The 19,413-nt window shown below is 35.1% G+C and overlaps 1 protein-coding gene across 1 annotated transcript in view; it reads right to left on the bottom strand.

The window, feature by feature from the left end:
* CAAP1 (caspase activity and apoptosis inhibitor 1) overlaps positions 1-19,413 on the bottom strand; it is a 57,453-nt gene that overhangs the window by 36,732 nt on the left and 1,308 nt on the right. The window contains exons 2-4 of the mRNA XM_090275791.1: positions 15,585-15,785; positions 14,727-14,811; positions 14,154-14,229 (exon numbers count right to left, since the gene is read on the bottom strand). Of these exons, the coding sequence (XP_090131917.1) occupies positions 14,154-14,229; positions 14,727-14,811; positions 15,585-15,785 (362 nt within the window). The remainder of the gene's footprint in view (positions 1-14,153; positions 14,230-14,726; positions 14,812-15,584; positions 15,786-19,413) is intronic.

The raw sequence follows: 19,413 nt of genomic DNA, 5'->3' as shown, positions 1-19,413 counted from the left end.
TGGGAAAGGTTAATAAGGGACTGGGAATGGTTTATAAGTGTGTGGGAAGGGTTTATAAAGCCTTAATACACACACACACACACACACACACACAAATAAATGTAAGGTTCCTACTTCGCGGGTTTTCACCTACCGTGGGGGGTCTAGAACATAATACCTGTGATAAGTGAGGGAATACTGTATTCTGCTACCAGATTACCTCAAGTGAGAAATGGATAAACAAACTAGTGTTTACCCACACAATGAAATACTAACTGCTCAGCAATAAAGACAAAGGAATGACTGAAATACAAAACAAAGTGAATGACTCTCAAATGCCTTCATGCTAAGTGCAAGAAGCTAGACTCAAAAGGCTATACACGGTATTATTTCATCTATATGACAATCTGGGGGAAAAAAAGTATAGGGACAAAAATCAGATCAGTGGTTGTCAAGAGTTGGGATTCAAAGGGGTAACTACAAAGCCATGGGGGATGTTTTTGGTGTGAAGGGACTGTTCTATATTGTGAGTGTGATGGTAGATAAATCCATTTGTCCAAATTTGCCAAACTGTATGGTAAAAATGGTCAATTTTACTGTATCTAACTTAAACATTATTTTTTAAAATTGGGACACAACAAAAGGCTTAGAACAGGTTCAGGAAAGAAAAAAAATCAGACAGTGATAAACTATAACTATCAAATACTATGGAATGAGGCAAAACCATCTTAATTTTTCTCAAATGGCTTTTTCAAACAGCAAATAAATCCACATCTCTATTATAGTGTCCCTTGTCAATCTTCTTAAGCAAAAGACAGCAAAATTTAAGCCTTATCTCTATTCCCTATCCCCAAATAATATAACTCAAAGAATCAGTTATCATTCTACCTTTCTCTGACCTATGATTGTCTTAAGGATTCATTGTATAATCTGCTCCCCTACAACTCCAAGTTTTTGTGAATAGGCAGCTACCTATATAGGGGCTCTATTCTACATTATAGCAACTAAAGAAAATCAAAGAAGTCTTCTTTCTTCTAACCCTATAAATATTTCACTTTCTTTAGGCTTTCATAAAAGGAATGAGGAGAAAATTCCCAATACTCATCAGTATACAGTGGAATTTTGGAATAGTCATCATTAACAGATTTAGAGTACAAATTCCAAAGCAAATACAGCAACATTTTTCAATGTTTACCATATAGCAGGTACTATTCTAAGCACCTTACAATCTTCTTCTCACATCATTACAATCCTATGGGATAGGTACTGCTATTACCCCTGTTCTTCAGATGATTGAGGCCCAGGAAGGTTAGGTAATTTACACGTTCACAAAGATAGTAAGCTGTGGCGTTTTGCTGTTAAAAATGGAGGCAGTTTTACTCTAGAATCTTTACTCTTTACGTTTATGTAGACTTTCTATTACTTACAGAAATCATTCTCCAAGTAGTAATATACAAACACTATACATAGCCATATACAGATACATATGGCTATATATATCTCAAAGTATAAAGTGAATTTTCACTCAGAATCGGACCTCAAAGCCCCAGAGGAAAACATTTCTTCCTTAATGGGGAAAACTAAGATATGCTATTAAATTATCAAGACAGAATTGTTATTTTAAAAGTTGAAAATTTCAATAAAAAGACAGAAATGAACAACAAAAGGCGAATAAGCCTCAAGAAATGGCCTGAGAAAGTTGGGAGTGAAAAGGTTGAAAAGCAACATTTCTAATTTTATATATTTTTGTACAATTTTTTAACCATGACCATCTATTTGCCTATTTATTTAAAAAAGTTAATAGAAGTACAGATTCATTTAAGTTTGTATGAAAAAAAGTTGAAATAAAAGGTAAAAGCAGGTGACAGAAGGTAAATATACAGAACAAATTTACTGAATATTTGCAGTCTAATCAGAACTATAAAAATAATATGCTATGTGAATCCTTGAGAGTTGAAAACAGAAATATGGCAAAATAAAAATTAATAGGAACTTAGAGTCCTACCTTAAAAGTTATAGCAAAATAAATTCCAAATAAATCAAAGATTTAAACATTTAAAAAACCCATTTAGTACTGAGAAAGTATGAAAAATACTCCTCATAATTTCAGAATAGAAAAGGTCTCGAAATATAAAACCTAGAAACCCTAATAGATTGATAAAATTAGACTATGTGAACATGAAATATTTATGCAGGTAAAAACAAACAAACAATAAAAGCCATAAACAAAAAAAACAAAAGCAAAAAATAAATAAATGCAACTCATATTACAAACAATAAATTAAAAAGCCAAGGTTCTCCACATAACATACACAGAATAAATAAATGACCAAGAGTTCACAGAAAATTCAATAGCTCTGTGATATATGGAAAGATGATCAAGGTTACTCATAATAGAATACAACTTAAAATTCCAATGAGATTTTTTTAACCTATCAGATGAACAAAAACCAACATGTCAGGTAACACTATCTGGCTAAAGGATATGACAGCACATACTCCACATTTGCAGAAGGATGAGTATATTTGCTTTAAACTCTATGTAAGTGAATTATGGCAATACCTATTAAAATTTCAAAGGCCCACACATCTGATCCAACAATTAACTTCTAGGTATTTATGCTACACATAATCAAAGAAGAAGAAGAAAAATACCAGCTACCATCTAACCCAGTGCTTAAGCAGCAGGGTGAAGCAGTAAACTGACAGAAAAATTACAATAGTTTCAAAATTAGGTTTCTGTAATAGAAAGAATACAGTGTGTGTGTGTGTGTGTGTGTGTGTGTGCATATTTATCTGTGTAGGGGCAGTTACAAAACAATGCTTCCTAAGTCCCTCAACGCTCCCCATGTGGAACGCAGCTGCAGTTCCAATGAAGATCCCATCTAAAACCTGAGATGCTCACTCCTGTGCATTCTAAGGAATGTTCAGATTTTGGAGAGGTGCCTATCTGCTCAACGTTTAAAGTAACTAGGTCAAGATTTGCTTCAAAGTTATCAAATTAGAAGAAGTTGGAAGGATGGAGCATGGGAAGAGATATAGTGGGTGAAAGGTATGCAATATACATTGAAAATTTCAATAGATAAACAAATAACTGGTTCAAAACAACAACATAAATTCCAGAGTGAGTTATGTGAGTTGGGTAAATCACGATCAAATTCCGAAGTGTATCATTCCCACCAAACCCAGGTCTTTAGTCTACCTGAGGCTTATTTTTGTACTGATTGATAAAAATGCTTACTAATGTACTACAGAATTATGTTACTCATTAATCTAATTTTCCAGAGCACTATAAGTTTTATGCGAATATTTTATTCCACTGAAGTTTAATAACAGCAGTTTGGGGAGGACTCTTTTATTCCAAAATTTACTTTTATTGACACTTACTGAGTTTAGTATTTGGCTCAATACCATTACCCCTTTGAAAGTTACTTATACATTCAAGTAATACAATGTATATTACCTGTTGAAACAGATCAAATTTTTATTAAGTATATTTTATTGATGTTTTAACAGTAGTCCCAATGTTTTTCCCCTTTGCTCCCCTCTGCCCAGTACTCCCATTCTCTCCAGCAATCCCACCCCCCTTAGTTCATGTCCATGGGTCCTGCATATAAGTTCTTTGGCTTCACCCTTTCCTATATTATTCTTAACACACCCCTATCCATTTTGTACCAACCAATTATGATTCCTAGTCCCTGCACCATTTCCCCATTTCTCCCCACTCCCCCTCAGCTGATAACCCTCCAAATGATCCCCATACCCATGATTCTGTTCCTATTCTGGTTTGCTTAGTTGGATTTTGTTTTTATTTTTTAGATTCAGTTTTTGATAGTTGTGAGTTTGTTGTCATTTTAGTGTTCATAGTTTTTCTTTTTCTTAGGTAAGTCCCTTTGACATTTCATATAATAATGGCTTGGTGATGATGAACTCCTTTAGCTTCTCCTTGTCTGGGAAGCACTTCATCTGCCCTTCCATTCCAAATGATAGCTTTGCTGGATAGAGTAATCCTGGTTGCAGGTTGCCTTTCATCACATTGAATACTGCTTGCCGGTCGCTTCCTGCTGCAAAGTGTCCTCTGAGAAGTCAGCTGATAGTCCCATAGGCACCCCCCTGTAGGCAACTCTCCGCCTCTCTCTTGCTGCCCCCAGGACTCTGTCTTTATTTTTCACCTTTGGCATCTCAGTCATCATGCGTCCTGGTGTGGTCCCCTCTGGGTCCAGCTCACCCGGGACCCTCCGTGCTCCCCAGACCTGTATGTTCATCTCCTTTGCAAAATTTGGTAAGTTTTCCTCATTTTTTTCAATTCTTGCTTCCTCATTCTGCACTGGTTGACTCTTTTTCTTCCTTATGTTCCAAATCATTGATTTGAACCCCGATTTCCTTCCCTTCACCACTGGTTTTGTGTGGATTTCCCTTCATTTCACTTAGCCTTCACTTCTTCCCATATGTGTCTGCCATACTCAAGCGTATCTGTCAAGCCTGTGAGCATCTTTATCACCAGTGTTTTGAATTCTGTGTCTGTTAGGTTGTCTATCTTCTCATCTGTTAGGTTGGCTATCTCCTTGTCGCTTCGTTCTCCCACTAGAACCTTGATCCATTTCCCCTTTTTGTCCATACTTCTGTCTCCTCATTCTGACAGGCTCCTCTGTTTGCCTGCCTCTGGGTCCCAGGTAGAGCTATCACTCCTGTTACATTTTAAGGGGCGGAGCCTTAGGTTTTCTCATCAGTAGAGGGCGACCTGTTTCACCACGTTGTGGCGCTGTATGTGGGGGAGGGGTCTGAGAGGGACCAATGCCGCCTGCTCAACACTCGCCCCTTTTCCAGGCACTGCTCCCACTTCCGCACTGGACTGGCGCCCCTCTTGCTGCTGCCCTGACTGTCGTTCCCAGAGTGGGTGGGTCTATGGACGTTCTAGGACCGTGGGAGCCCTTTAAACAAGTGGACTCTGCTGAAACTGGCAGTTTCTGCCTCCACTCCAACCCCCACTGGTCTGCACAGTCAGAAGCAATGAGGCTTAATTTTCCCCGATGCTGGGACGGTGAGCTTCGAGGTCTGATGAGGAGCTGGGATCGCTCCTCAGGTGTCCCTCCTGATTTTTTAAAACCTCTGACTGTGCTTTCTGCCGGCCTGCTGCCGCCGCCGCCGCCAGCACACCGCGTCCTCTCTGCCCTGGCTCCGCTCCACCTACCTGTCTGGATGAGTATTTCTTCTTTATATATTTGTTTGCTGGACTTCCATGTAGTTTGATTTTCTGGAACTTCTGGTTGTTTCTGGTTTTGAGGTAGTTGTATTCCTTCTTAGTTGTGGAGGGAGATGCAGCATGTCCATCTAGGCCTCCATCTTGGCCAGAAGTCAAAACAGATCAAATTCTTAATGATAGCTAAGCCCACTGGACAGATCTAATCCATCCAAAAGACATGGACGTATTATCTTTATTAAAAACTAAAGGTGGTAAGCAGCTATGTCGTGATAGCTTAAAAACTAATGCAGCTGTTAATCACTTGCTTTTTAATAAATTAACAAAGTGCAACAGAGCTCTACCACATTATCACTGCCAGTGTTCAGAGGTAGAATAGTGGTCATACACAAAATTCCAATTTCTGCTCTCAATAAGACCACTGATCATCAAGCCAGAGGAATAGAACATTTCTCAAGAATAAACATCTTAATGCAAAACAGTCACTTATCCCTCTATATTCACACACTGCATATGCTCTTCTTTCATTCTAACATCTCTAAAGTGCCTAAATTGGACTATAAACAGCAGAAAACAGGAAGCTACTCATTTTAAAGGGTGGAAATAAGTTGTAGACCATTCAAGAAATATAACTATTACAACGTGTTAGAATCTAGTACATTTTTTAGTAGTAACATGTTCTAAATGACACCAACTTTCTCTTTTCAACCACTTATATATTAAAAATACTCATGTATTCCATTTTAAACAAAAGTACTGACATTTCAGATTTATAAAACAGATAATTAAATGAAGATTTTAAAAAATCCCTACCAAAAATTATTCATTTTACAAAACAATTCCCTGTGAATTGTATTCGGTACTTAAATACTCTAGTAAATGTAAAATAGTTGAATTTATAAGTTACTTAAAATCTTTAAGACCTATTTATGTTTTTTTTTAAGTTACTCATCCAAAATTGAAATTGAATAATAACTATTTCAGAACATATCCATCCTCTACTAAGAATGGAGGAGTGACTAGAAAAAACAGTTCCAGGGTACTCACACAGAACCTGCTTTGCAGTGTACCTATTTTGAGAATCTGGGTTTTTAAATTTCTTTATCTTCTAGAACTGTGGTATTATTTCAACATTGCTTATTATCTGTTGGGAGATACAGCTTCATTTCTAGTGACATCTCCCTCAATATCACTTACCAAAAGTGTATTAATTTAAAACTCATAAAATGTTATTAGAGTAATTCCAAAATATTGCTAAGATTTCCCAACAGTGTTGATATTTTTATTCTTTATACATAAAACCTCAATCCTGATTCTTTTATCATACCGTTCAAGACTTCAATTTCATTATAAACATATTCCTTAGAGCATAATCACCTCATATTATAGGCCAAGCTAATACCTGTTCTCATTTTCAGTGCTATTTTGGCTATAATAAAGCTCGTTTCTCAGCAGATCTACAAATGAGACAGCACCCTAATCCCAGGCCTCCACGTGGCTTTATTTACTTACAATTGTTATTTTTGTTAAGTAACTGTCATAATCTATAACATTTTCTAATCCTGTCACAATACCTAAGTTTTAAAACACCACAAAATTATAGGTGCTAAAGATTTTAGAATATCTAGATTGTTTTACAAACTTGCTCATTTGCTTAAGACGAACTAAACTGACAGTCCCATCCCTCACCCTTTTAAAAATGAAAGTATTTAGAAACTATGGATGTTTTATCTTCATAGTTCCTAAATCTCATTCCTATAAAAACTGTTATGTTAATACTCAATTTTAAGTTCCAAAGCAGTATACTGTCAAAAATTTCTTGTAACTACCACTTTCTTGTTATTTTAAATAGCAAACAACAACTATTACAAGGTAAAATAACTGTCAAGTAAATTATCTCTTAAACAGCAGTAGAGATTAAAAGAATCTGGAGAGAAAAAAATACATATTTGAAAGCTGACAGAGAATAAATATTGTATAACAAACACATACTGCTGGCAATGGGAGAAAATAACGTAAAACGGTAAAAATAATTCAAAATTATTTTTTACTTAGGCATAAACATTTGTGTGTACTTTTGTAGCTTAAAGCCTTTAATGGTTTACAAGGATATACTTAGTTAACTCTATTAAATACCCTATATATGTACACACATACATACATGTACCTCATATTGAAAGTTATCATGTTATGATATCTTAGACAATTCTATTAATGTTATGTTCTTTCTGATAAAAACTATAATAAAAGAGCATAGGTTGGTGACCAAAAGAATAAAGCAAAATTTTCACGTATTTTTAATAACATTCATTGCTTTATCTAGACCTATTTGAGACGATCTTGTTTGTCAAAGTTGAGATAAAAAGGAAAAGGTGTATATTTTGGTACATAAAACACTTACAAACTGAGGTAATTGGTTCCAAGGCCAACCTCTGGCCTTTATGTATTTTCCCTTCAGTGGCTCATTGCATTGATTTCTTTTACATTAAACATTCAGACAAATGAAATACTATGTAGCACACTGAAATACACATGCCATACCAAGAGAGTAGCTACCCTTACCTCCAACTAATTTTTTGCTCTCCCAGGAAGCTGCTTGATCTGATTTTTCAATCAACTCAGAAATCCCGATTTTGGTGTTCTATCATTTGGTTTTTAATTGTTGGAAACCATTAAAATTTTTTTTAATGTTTAGATCAAACAAAACATCCTAATGGCTCTAGGCAACCTATCTGTAACTTTGGCTCATTTCTAGGTTTTAATCAAGTACCTTATTAGTTTTCTATTGCCAGTATAACAAATGACCACAAATTTAGTGACTTAAAACAACATGGATTTATTCTCTTATAGTTCTGAAGGGCTGAAGTTCAAAATAAGTCTTAGAGCACCAGAGTCAAGATGCAGGTAGTAATATATTCCTTCTGGAGGCTCTCAGGGAGAATACATAGCCTTGTCTTTTCCAGCTTCTAAGAGGCTACCTGCATTCTCTAGCTTGTAATTCCTTTCTCCATTTTCAAAGCACATCACTTCAACCTCTGCTTCCAGCATCTCATCTCTTTCTGCCTTTGTCCTTCTTACCTCCCTCTTATAAGGATTCTTGTGGTTATGATGATACCACCTGGATAATCCAGGATAATATCCCTATCTCAAGATCCTTGATTTAATCACACCAAAAAAGTCCCTTCTCCCACTTAACATTTTAAAAAAATATTTTATTTATTTTTAGAGAGGGGAAGGGAGGGAGAAGAGAAACATTGATTAGCTGCTTCTCATATGTGACCAAACTAGGGACTAAACCCACAACCCAGGCATGTGCCCTGACCGGGGATCAAACCAGCAACCTTTTGCTTTGCAGGATGATCCCCAACTGAGACACCCAGGTCAGGGCAAGTTAACATATTCTTAGGTTCTGGAGATTCGGACATGAACATGGACATCTCTGTCTACTCTTACGTGATCTACTTTTTTTGGTTTCTCTTTTGTAGATTCTTGAGATCTTTTCACAAAGATGATTATGTCCCATGATCTCAATGTTTACACGCCTCCACAAAGTTCATGTATTGAAATCCTAATCCTCAAAGGTTATGGCATTAGTAAACGGGCCTTTTGGAAGTAAACAGGTCATGAGGCTGCAGTTCTGAATGGGAACAGGGCATGAATAGTAGGAACCTGATTTCAAAGGCTATTGAGGACCTAAACGACTTAATTAATATAAATCATGCTCTGAAAACACAGATCATGACTTCTGTGGAATATTCACAATGAAAAAGTTCAGGAATCATCCTGATTTTAGAGCAGTAAACTAAAGTAAACAAACAGAGGAGCACACTTTCCTTTTCCACTGAAGACTTTAAAGATTGTGTTTCCCTGGCTGAGTGGAAACACCAAAAATGTCTCGCCAGAACATAATGGAGCACACCAGCACAGACCAGAGCGAACTGGTACAGAACTGAGCAGACCAGAGCAGAGCTGTCTAGCTGGACAGGGACCTGGTCCCAGGACACTCTTGTCCCAGGGCTGCCTGGACCCACTGCTGCCTCACAGCCGTGCTGTTCTCACAGCTCTACTGTGTCACAATTGAGCTGTTGAGCACTGAAGAAAGTTTCCTACTTCAACACTCCCCAAATTAGGGATTCCTGTTGGCACTGAATTGGCACCAATGGCCAATGGTTAACAACGCCTAAAAAAAAAAAAAGGAACAAATAGAGGCTGAATAACCTCACTACCTACATGCTTTAAACGCAACCGCTTCTAGGTTAAAAAGGAATTATAAACTAAAAACTAAAAATAAATAAGTTTTATGGGATACAGCTAAAATAGTACTCAGGAAAATTTTAGCATTAAATATACGTTACTCACCTACAACTTAAATAATTATCCCATTCAAGAAGAAATAAAATAAAATAAGCTTTAAAAATCAAAAGCATATAGGTAATGGCATACTTAACTGTGAAAGGCCAAAACCTTTCTTTCTAAGCTAGGAATAAGCAAGAAAATCCACTCTCACCACTCCTATCCAACAATGCACCAAAATCCTAACAGGTCAATAAAGTAATAAAAAAATTAATTAAAGGAATACAGATTAGAAAGTGTCAAAAACCAAAATTCAACCAAATAAATTTGAAGATCTAACTGGCTTTATTAAGTGATTCATGAATCAGGCAAGTAGAAAGGGGTTTCAAGGGTAGTACAAAAGGGAAGGTTTTTATAGTAAGGTGGGGCAATTGAGCTATTAGCGAAAGAAAAAAAAAGGATTAGTTTTAGGCCAGGACACCTTCCATGGCTGGGTGGGGGTGTGGGGCAAGGGTTTTATCATGCAGATTGCCTCTTCTTCCTTTGGTGCTGGGGCTAGTGATGATAATGGACTGGGCCCACAGGACAGATTACCTTACCAGTGCTCAACCAGAAAACTCCAGACTGATTGATAATGATTACATTTCTGGTGAAGATCTAAAACCACAATTAGGTCAGGTATTAAATGCGGGTTTGATATAGTGGGCTTCAGCACAGTGATGCCAAATTGGGCTTGTGATTTTCTTTTTACGGAAAAAAATAAAACCTTTCCTATTTGCAGAGAACATACTGTCTTAGTCCACTGGGGATAGGACTGGGTAGCTTCCATAACACTTCTTAGTTCTGGAGGCTGGAAGCCTGAATGCACAGTGCCAGTATGGTCAAGAGAGGGCTCTCTTCCAGGTTGTAGACTTCTTGTGTCCTCACATGGTGGAAGGGGCTCTGAGATCTGTGGGATCTCTTTTATGAGAGCCCTCTTAGGCATAAAACCTGGGTTCTGGAAATTCTGGTATAATTTTAGCAAGCCCCAATAAATCTGCTGCCTCCTCAGTAACTGCTGACACCAGTGATTGCCTGTGTCCTTTGCAGATACGCGGCTTACTTGCAATGCCTGTGTCCTTCTGTGATATCGTAGCCTGCTGGCAAAAATTTAATACCTTTTCTGTTTTAGTACCTTCTCTGTTCTCAGAGCCAACTCCCCCAAAGCCATTCACAGAAAGTCCCTTCAACTCCCTCCCCACTCATCCCCTTTAAAAACCCATGCCTTACCTATTGTTCAGGGTTGACACCTTAGGGTCTCAGCCTGCCTGCTAGCAGCTGGCCAAATAAATCTTTTTAAACTCACAGCCTGTTCTCCTGTTGTTCCTCCTCTCATTTTCACTAGACATAAGCACTATCCTCAGTTCTTACATCTATATTCGTAGATAGGATGGCCTATAACTCCCCCATACACCCTTTTGGCACTACTTATGAGATTTTGGGGTATTAAAACCATGCAGAAATTGTAAACTAAATTGAAGGCCTTCTCATCTTTTCCGAGGGCCTCAACTAGTTTTGTGGAAGGGGCACATATTAACCTGACAAGCTCAGAGGAGGCCTGCGAGGCAGCCTTACAAACTCAGACCTAAAGTAACCACAAAGGATGGTCTGAAATTAAAACTTATTAACTAAAAGCAGTTGATGGTGGGTAGTCATGTCCTAGGTCAGTATTTTTCCCTAACAAAGGTCAATCATAACCTGTCTATTGTCCTTTTTAATCTATGATAAAATACCTTTGGAATGTCAAGGTAACATCCCCTCTTCCCAAAACCCTTGGGCACAAGCTGAGACCACAAATTTCCTGATTGTTATTGTTATCACGTCAACTGTTGACTGGTAAGTAGCCTTTACCCACCTGTGTAGAAGTATGTGTCTATCATTTTACCTTTTATCCAATCCCAGAGGTTTCCCCTACTTTGGTTTCTCCTGCCCCACTAATATGTCACCAATGGACTTCATGTTCACCCCCTTTGATGCTAATGTATAAAATAAGGTGCTAAACTAACATTCTATGGAGCATTTCTCAATCCCTTGAGATATTGCTTCCTCGCAAGTGTTGTCAGTTTGGCTCAAATAAACTCACCAAAGTTCTCTACAGGTTTGAATGTTTCTTAAATGGACAATTTAAATAACACAGGTACAATATTTGAAAACAATAATAGGTGGCATTTATTGAATGTTTTATTACCTGAAAACACATTACATGTACTGACTCATGTATGTAATAATTAATTTGGGAATCCATCTTGTCATGGTGTTTTTTCAATAGCAGATCTTTAACTTTTTCATTAATTTTTTGTTAATTTCTTCAAGTTGTCCATTTTAGGGAGGGGTCAATTTTGTATTTTCATAGAAAACCATTCACTTGCTGGTTTCCCCTTTGTTTATACAGTGGTGCATGTGGATTCTCATTATGTTTTTAAACTGACAGGTCTCCTTCCTTCCTGATCTCAATTAAATTGCTCTCTACATGTCTCCTTCCTTAACTCAGCGATTTTCAACCTTTTTCATCTCATGGCATACATAAACTATTACTAAAATTCTGCAGCACACCAAAAAATACATTTTATTTTTTGCCAATCTGACCAAAAAAAGAAAATAAAATAGGTGTAATTTGACTCATTCACGCCAGACAACTACTGTTGTGTTTGGCTGTTGTCATTTTTTAATTTGACAATGTAAGGAAAAGGAGGTCTGTGCCCCTGACTAAACAGTCAGGTATTGTATGTTTTTAAAATTCTTAAGAGACACCCATTAAAAATCACTGCCTTGAATAGATGAGTTCATCTATGTTCTGATCTTTACAACGACCAAGTTTATGAATTTATTTATCCTTTTTGTTTTCTATTTCTTTAGCTTTAATGTTTTACCTTTGTTTTTCATTTTCCCAACTTTCTTTTGGTTATTTTTCTAATTCCTTTAAGATATGAACTAAGTTCCTTGGATTAGTCATAAAGTTTTTACCTCTTATATCTAAATCTTTCCTTTAAATTCTGCTTTGTGATACTACCAGTCAAATGGGACATATGAACTCTAAATGGATCCTGGATCAGAATCAATCAGTTAATTAATTAAAATAAATAAAAATACTATAACTTTTTTTTTTTTTTTTTTTTTTTTTAGTAATCGGGGTAATTTTATACAGCAATATATTAGATTACATTATTTGAATTACTGTTTCTTTTCTTATGAGTGATAATGGTATTGTGGCTGCATAAGAGATTGTCTTAATTTTTAGGAAGTGCCTACTGAATTGTTTAGGTATGAAATGTCATGACGTCTGCAACTTATTTTTAAATGTTTTATTGGCTGAACTGTTTCCCTCCACTGCAAAATTCATATGTTGAAACCCAGAATGTGACTGTTTTGGAGATACAGCCTTTGCAGAGGTAATTAAACTAAAATGAGGCCATTATGGTGGGTCCCAATCCAATGTGACTGGTGTCATTATAAGAGATTGGGGCATAGGGAGAGATACCAGGGGAGCACAAACACAGAGGGACAACCATATGAAGAGGCACTAAGAAGATGGCTAACTGCAAGCCAAGAAGAGAGGCCTCAGAAGACAGCAACTGTGTTGGGTACCTTAATCTTTAACTTCTCACCTTTACAACTGTGAGAAAGTAAATTTCTGTTGTTTCAGCCAGCTGGTCTGTGGTATTTTGCTATGGCAGTCCTATCAAACTAACATAAATGATTCTAAGGGGAAAAAAGGATAAATATAAAAAGAGAGCAAAAATGGAAAATGTTAATGTTGCTGAATTTAGGTGGAGGATAAATGGAAGTTCATTATAACCATCCTTTCAACTTACATGGAAGTTTGAAGTTTTTCCAAAATAAAAAGATTAAGTGGGAAATTTCACCAGGAAATTTATGTGTGTGCTTGTGTGTGTGTGTGTGTTTATATTTATATATATAATTAGTTTGCTAGGGCTGCCACAGACTGGCTTAAACAACAGAAATTTACTTCTCACAGTTCTGGAGATGAGAAGTTATAACATGAAATGAAATTGTCTTTTTTTGGTGATACTTGCCTTATAGCATTCCATTACAGATTAATAAAAAAAACCCTCGAGATTTCAGGTTAACTATGCACTACTTTATTTATGCTACTGCCTCTGGTAATCTCTTCTTCTTTGTGCTACTACCTTTGCAAAGAGAGATACAAGTCAATCTTTGGCAACTACCAAAAAAATAATCGTTTTAGTAAAAAATCATCAACAGATCCTAAAATTAGTATTGGCGGAGCAGAATCTAGAGAAAAATTAGCATGTTGCTTCTTGATTAGTTAATCCCAAAACTTTAGGGACCGAATGTCACAATTATCAAATTATATGAACCTATATAAAATAAACCACCTTATTACTGTACCTGTTAAATAAGGCTATTTTCACCCAACAGCTTCAAGTTGGTACTGCTGTTGTCCCTACATGAGTAGCTGTTTTAAAAAATCACCTAATCCTTACTTAATAAACTTCATCCTTATATACACCAAAAGAACAAATCATTACAACTAAACCAATTTTTCTACTCTGTAGAATTATTTTATATAAATACACAGAAAAGCAATCAGTTTCTTCAGGTAACAAATCACCAAAGGAGTAACAAAAAATTTTTGAAAAATAAAAAAATTGTAACTTACTGACTCACTAAATCAGATGCCATCTTAGAGCCATCATCTGCCTCCTCTTCCATATCAGAGTCCATGGCACTGTCACCTTATAAATGAAATAAACTACTGAAAGCATGCTTATAAAATGCCAGAATAATTTAATTTTAATCATTACACAAAAGTGTCATCTTTAAACGTGATATAGATTAATGAACTTTGTAGTTTATAGGTAACTAAGAACAATGAGAATATAAAGCAGAAAATAAAAATATTATTTAGAAGAAGTCTTTGCTTTCTCAAAAATTAACTTCATAGTACTTTGGTTAAACATTTTTTATTTCATTTTATTATTGTGTACAAACACGCTCTTATCTATACCCTTGAGATGGAAAAACCATACATACATCAAAAAGCCTCTTCTTAAAATGCTATTCTGATTATGTAAACTATATTTCTCTGTACAAGCAGAGGTAAAAATACTTTTCAATGATTATCCAATATAAAATTAAAGTAATATTCAAGTAAGAAAAAAATACCTTAGGATTTATTTTGAATATAATATTAACTAAAAAGTTATCAGAATACAGAGCAATGTATTCTTACCCTCAAGAATCTTCAAGATTTTTTTTTCAGACAGGAGCTCTAACTGTTCTTGGCACAGTTTTTTAATTTCTTCTATTGAACAGTTCTAAAGAAAATGACATTTAAAAGTGCATTTATAAACTACAATGAGAATGTAAACTAGAAAACAGAAATCACAGAAAAAGTCCAGTTAGCAAAAATCTTACAATAAAACAAATTAAAGCCATATAAATCCTTTCATGGGATGAAATCTGAAAAACTGCCAGCTACCATGTGAATATCACAAGACTTGATCAGGATTCAGTCATGTTTAACATGAAACAAACTGAAGCGTATGCCAATAGCCTCGATATTCTTAACAGCATCCTATTTATGTTAGCTTTAAATAGTCAAGTCCTGGCTCTATATATCTTAGATCTACAATTTTGGGTCTAACTTGTCCAATATTAGAATACCACGTAGTCCCTGAATAATTTTCGGAAATATATCAAAACATTTGTAAATTCAATGAAATATAATCCACTACCAAACATCATTGTATATTGTTACACAGTAGCATATTATTTCTAAAAACACCAGAAAGAATCATTTTACCTTTATTTTAATTACTAACAGTGTCTTCATTTAATAGAATTATTTCCAGAAGGTCAATAAATTCCTTACCTAAGCACAGTAAATTTCCCCATTTTTTTCTTGGCAATTTTCTACATATACAGAGCCATTTATGGTTCTCAAAAATCCCCTTTTTTAATGTTTTTAAGTAGCTTGTTTTAGTTGGAAACATCAAATTATAATTTGCATTAAGAAAATCTGCTACAAAAAAGGTTTTTATATATTCATTTATATGTGTATAATCTGATAATGTATGTAATGAAGTACCTTTAACACATCAGGAAGCATTTTCTGTAACTTCTTCTCTCCTATGATACAGAAACACTGCTGAAGCATTTCTTTTTTGTCTGATATATAGAAACTAACTGGTTTTAATGACACAGTCAGGTCCAGACCACCTTCTTCAAGGTCACTGTTCTCTGCCAAGAATAATTCTTTCTCCGAAGTTGGTAAAAGGTATTTGGTTTCCTAAAATTAAAGGAGAGAAAGACAGTTAAATAATATTAAAGTATATGAAATATGTATATAATGTCATATGTTTTCATTTAATAAATTTGTCCTCATTAAATAGTTCCAAATTCTTGGTTTACATAAATTATCTAAGACCATGGGAAAGAATATTTAATTGTTCAGTGTTCTTTAAACTTAATCTTCACACCACAATTAGCTCATCAAGTTTATATAAAGTGAAGAAATAACATCTCAGGACACATAAATGAAATACACTCATTATTAAATTATTTTCTACCATTTTGGTCTTCAGAAGAATTAGAATATTCCTATAGTTGGCTCTTCACCCAAGTTTTATGTATATATTGTCATTATTTTTAAGTACATATAAAATATGGGATAACAGCAAAAATATTACAAATTACAAATATTATAATACAGTGATGTATCACTTCTACCAGGAGCTGTTACTACTTTTAAAACTGCTATAAAATTCAATCATAGCCAAAGCAGCCAAGTAATTTAAGACATTTATGTCAATTTTACTACCTATCTCCCAATCTATTGCCATAATCCTGGTCCAAGGCACCATTACCTTTTGCCTACCTTACTTCAATAGCTAACTAACTGTTCTTACTGCATCTAATCTGAGGTCTCTCCAGTTGGTTATCAGAATGGATTTTATAAAATGTACATAATACTCATCTTTCCTATTTATAACCTTTGAATGACTTACCACTGCTTTTAGGAAAATATGGTCTATCTGGCCCTTCATGCTCATTTTTTGTATGTCAAATACAATGACCCTCTTTGAATTACTCAAATATTTGATATAACCCGTTCTCCCTTCACCTCATACAGGCAGGACTTTTGTACATGCTGTTCTTCTGCCTAGAAAAGTTCCCCCTGCCCATTTCCCACATCATACATGTTATTCTCCCAAGATTAACAAATTCAGAAATCAATTCATTTTCACTGAAAAATCCTAACTATATAGTTTGGTTAGATATCACTGTTATATTTTCTAATGAAAAACATTTTAAAGCAGTTTTTTAAAAAGCCAATTTTAAAGGAAACTATCATTAGTAAAGGTCAACTCTTGTTCTAATGGCTCACAAAGTAATTCTAATGTTAGTAACAGTGCAGAGGAACTAGAACCCTCATACACAGCTAGGAAGAATATAAAATGGTGCAGCCACTCTGGAAAAGTTTGGCAGTTCCTCCAGAACTTACTGCATGACCCAGCAATCCATTCTTAGATATTCATCCAAGATAAATTAACCATATACCTGCACAAAAACTTATACAGAAATGTTCACAGTGCCATTATTCATAAAAACCAAAAGATGGGAGTAATCTAAATGTCCATCAAGTGACAAATGGGAAAACCAAATGTGGTATTATTTAGCCATGAAAAGGAAGTACTGATATGTGTTACAACATGGATGACCATTGAGCAAACATGCTAAGTGAAAGAAACCAGTCACAAAAGACCACATACCATAAGATTCTATTATATAAAATGTCCAGAGCAGGGGAATCAATAAATCTATAGATAGTAAGTAGATAGTGTGTCTTAGAAGCGATAGCTAAATAGTATACATAGGGGTTTCTTTTTTAGGGGGGAAGGGGGGGTGATAAAAATATTTTCAGATTGACTGTAGTGATGGTTGCACAACTCTGTGAATATACTCAAAACAAATGAACTGTACACTTGGAATGGGTGAATTGTATGGGATGTAAATATTTCTATAAAGCTGTTATAAATAAATACATAGGAACTCAATATACAACAAATATAATGGCACTCTTGGAATTCTGAAATGTTATCTATAAGCCTAACATGTAATTTTTCTTTTTTTTCGTCATAAATACACTTACTTTTCATTAAAAATAGGATTTAGGTCCTGGCCAGTGTGGCTCAGCTGGTTGGAGTGTCGTTCCGTAAACTGAAAAGGTCGTGGGTTTGATCCCTGGTCAGGCACATGCCTAGGCTGTGGGTTAAGTCCCTGGTGGGGGCACACGACCAATCTATGTTTCTCTTTCCCTCTCCCTCCCTTCTTCTCTTTCTAACATTAATAAGTCTTTCCTATGTAACGACAAAAAAAAAGGAGGGGGTTAGTTCTATATGCAAATGTTTACAACTTAGCATTATTGGTCTGAGCAACATAATACTGAGTACTAAAGATACAGAGACTATTTAAGATAAGAATGGGATATCCAAAATCGAATTTAGAAGGGGTGGGAAAACTGAGTAGATCTATAACTATCAAAGAACTTGGAAAAAAGAGTTAAGAGAAAAAAGAAACAGATGTACGCTGCATGATTCAACGGTCAAGTTCAGACAAATCTTGGGGGGAAAAGATATAAACTTCTGTAGAACACATGCATATATGGAAATGTTCCTAACAATCCATGAGGCTAACAGAATCCTGATACCAAACCACATAACTACAAAAATAAAACCCAAAGGCTGCTTTAACTTAGGAACATAGATTGAATTAAAAGTAAAAATACTGAATTCCAACCCAGTACAACCAAACCAATAAACCAAATAGAGTCTATTTATCTCAAGACTGCAAGAACAGTTCAATATTACTTAATTTATCAATAAAATGACAATCTAATTACTGGAGAAAAACTATGCAATTATCAACAGAATGCCACAAAAGCATCTGATAAAACTCTACAACCCTCATCGAACTGGGAATAGGGGAAGAAAATTTCCTTAACCTGATCAAATGTATCTTTCAAAACCTATGGCAAATATACTCAATGACAGAACATTACAAATGTTCTGACAAAAAAAAGGATTAAGTAAAGAATGTCTGTTCTCACTGCTTTTAGTTAACACTACACACTTTCAAAAAAACAAAAAATGAGAAATACAGAGTTGGGCAAAAGTAGTTTTAAAGTTGTGAGTACATGAAACAGTTTATTGTATTACTTATCCTTATTTAGTTGTATTACAGCTATAAACCTACTTTTGCCACTGCTGTATAGTGCTGAAAAAGAGGATACAAACCTCACTGTTGACAAAACTTTTTCTGTGAGTCAACTTTAAAATAATAGTGTGGCTAGATACAAGAAAATACATAAAAATAAATGGCCTATGCTTCTACAACTCCCAATTTAAAAATGTAATGTTAAAAAATACAGAGTAGTTTTATAATCTTGGATTAGGAAAGACCATGCTAAACAACACACAATCCAAAAATCATAGGAAATTAATGGGTCTTGACCCCAATGAAATCAAAATCTTCAGTACATCATGGCCAAAGTTATAGAAACATTTGCAATGTACCTTACACAAAGCATTAGAACCAAGACATTATATAGAGCAATTCATAACCTATTAGTAAAAAGTTGAAAAAGACAAGACCAAAAAAAAAAATCTCAGCGGGAAGGTATATCCATTTACATAAGGAAACAAATGACAAATAAAAATATCAAGATGTTAATCTCATGATCAGAAAAATATAAATTAAAACAAATGCAACATTGACTTAACCCATTAAGGTAACAAAATTTTTGAAAATGGATGTATTTAAAATTTGCAGAGATGGGTACCCTTATATATTTTCTGGTTTATAAATCAGTAAAGCCGTTTGGGGAAGCATTTGGTAGTACCTATCAAAATTTTTTT

The sequence above is a fragment of the Furipterus horrens genome, unplaced genomic scaffold (genome assembly GCF_987537825.1).
Source record: "Furipterus horrens unplaced genomic scaffold, mFurHor1.1.pri manual_scaffold_4, whole genome shotgun sequence".
NCBI lineage: Eukaryota > Metazoa > Chordata > Mammalia > Chiroptera > Furipteridae > Furipterus > Furipterus horrens.
Note: the sequence above shows the minus strand (reverse complement) of the source record. Positions and strands in the feature narration are given on the sequence as shown.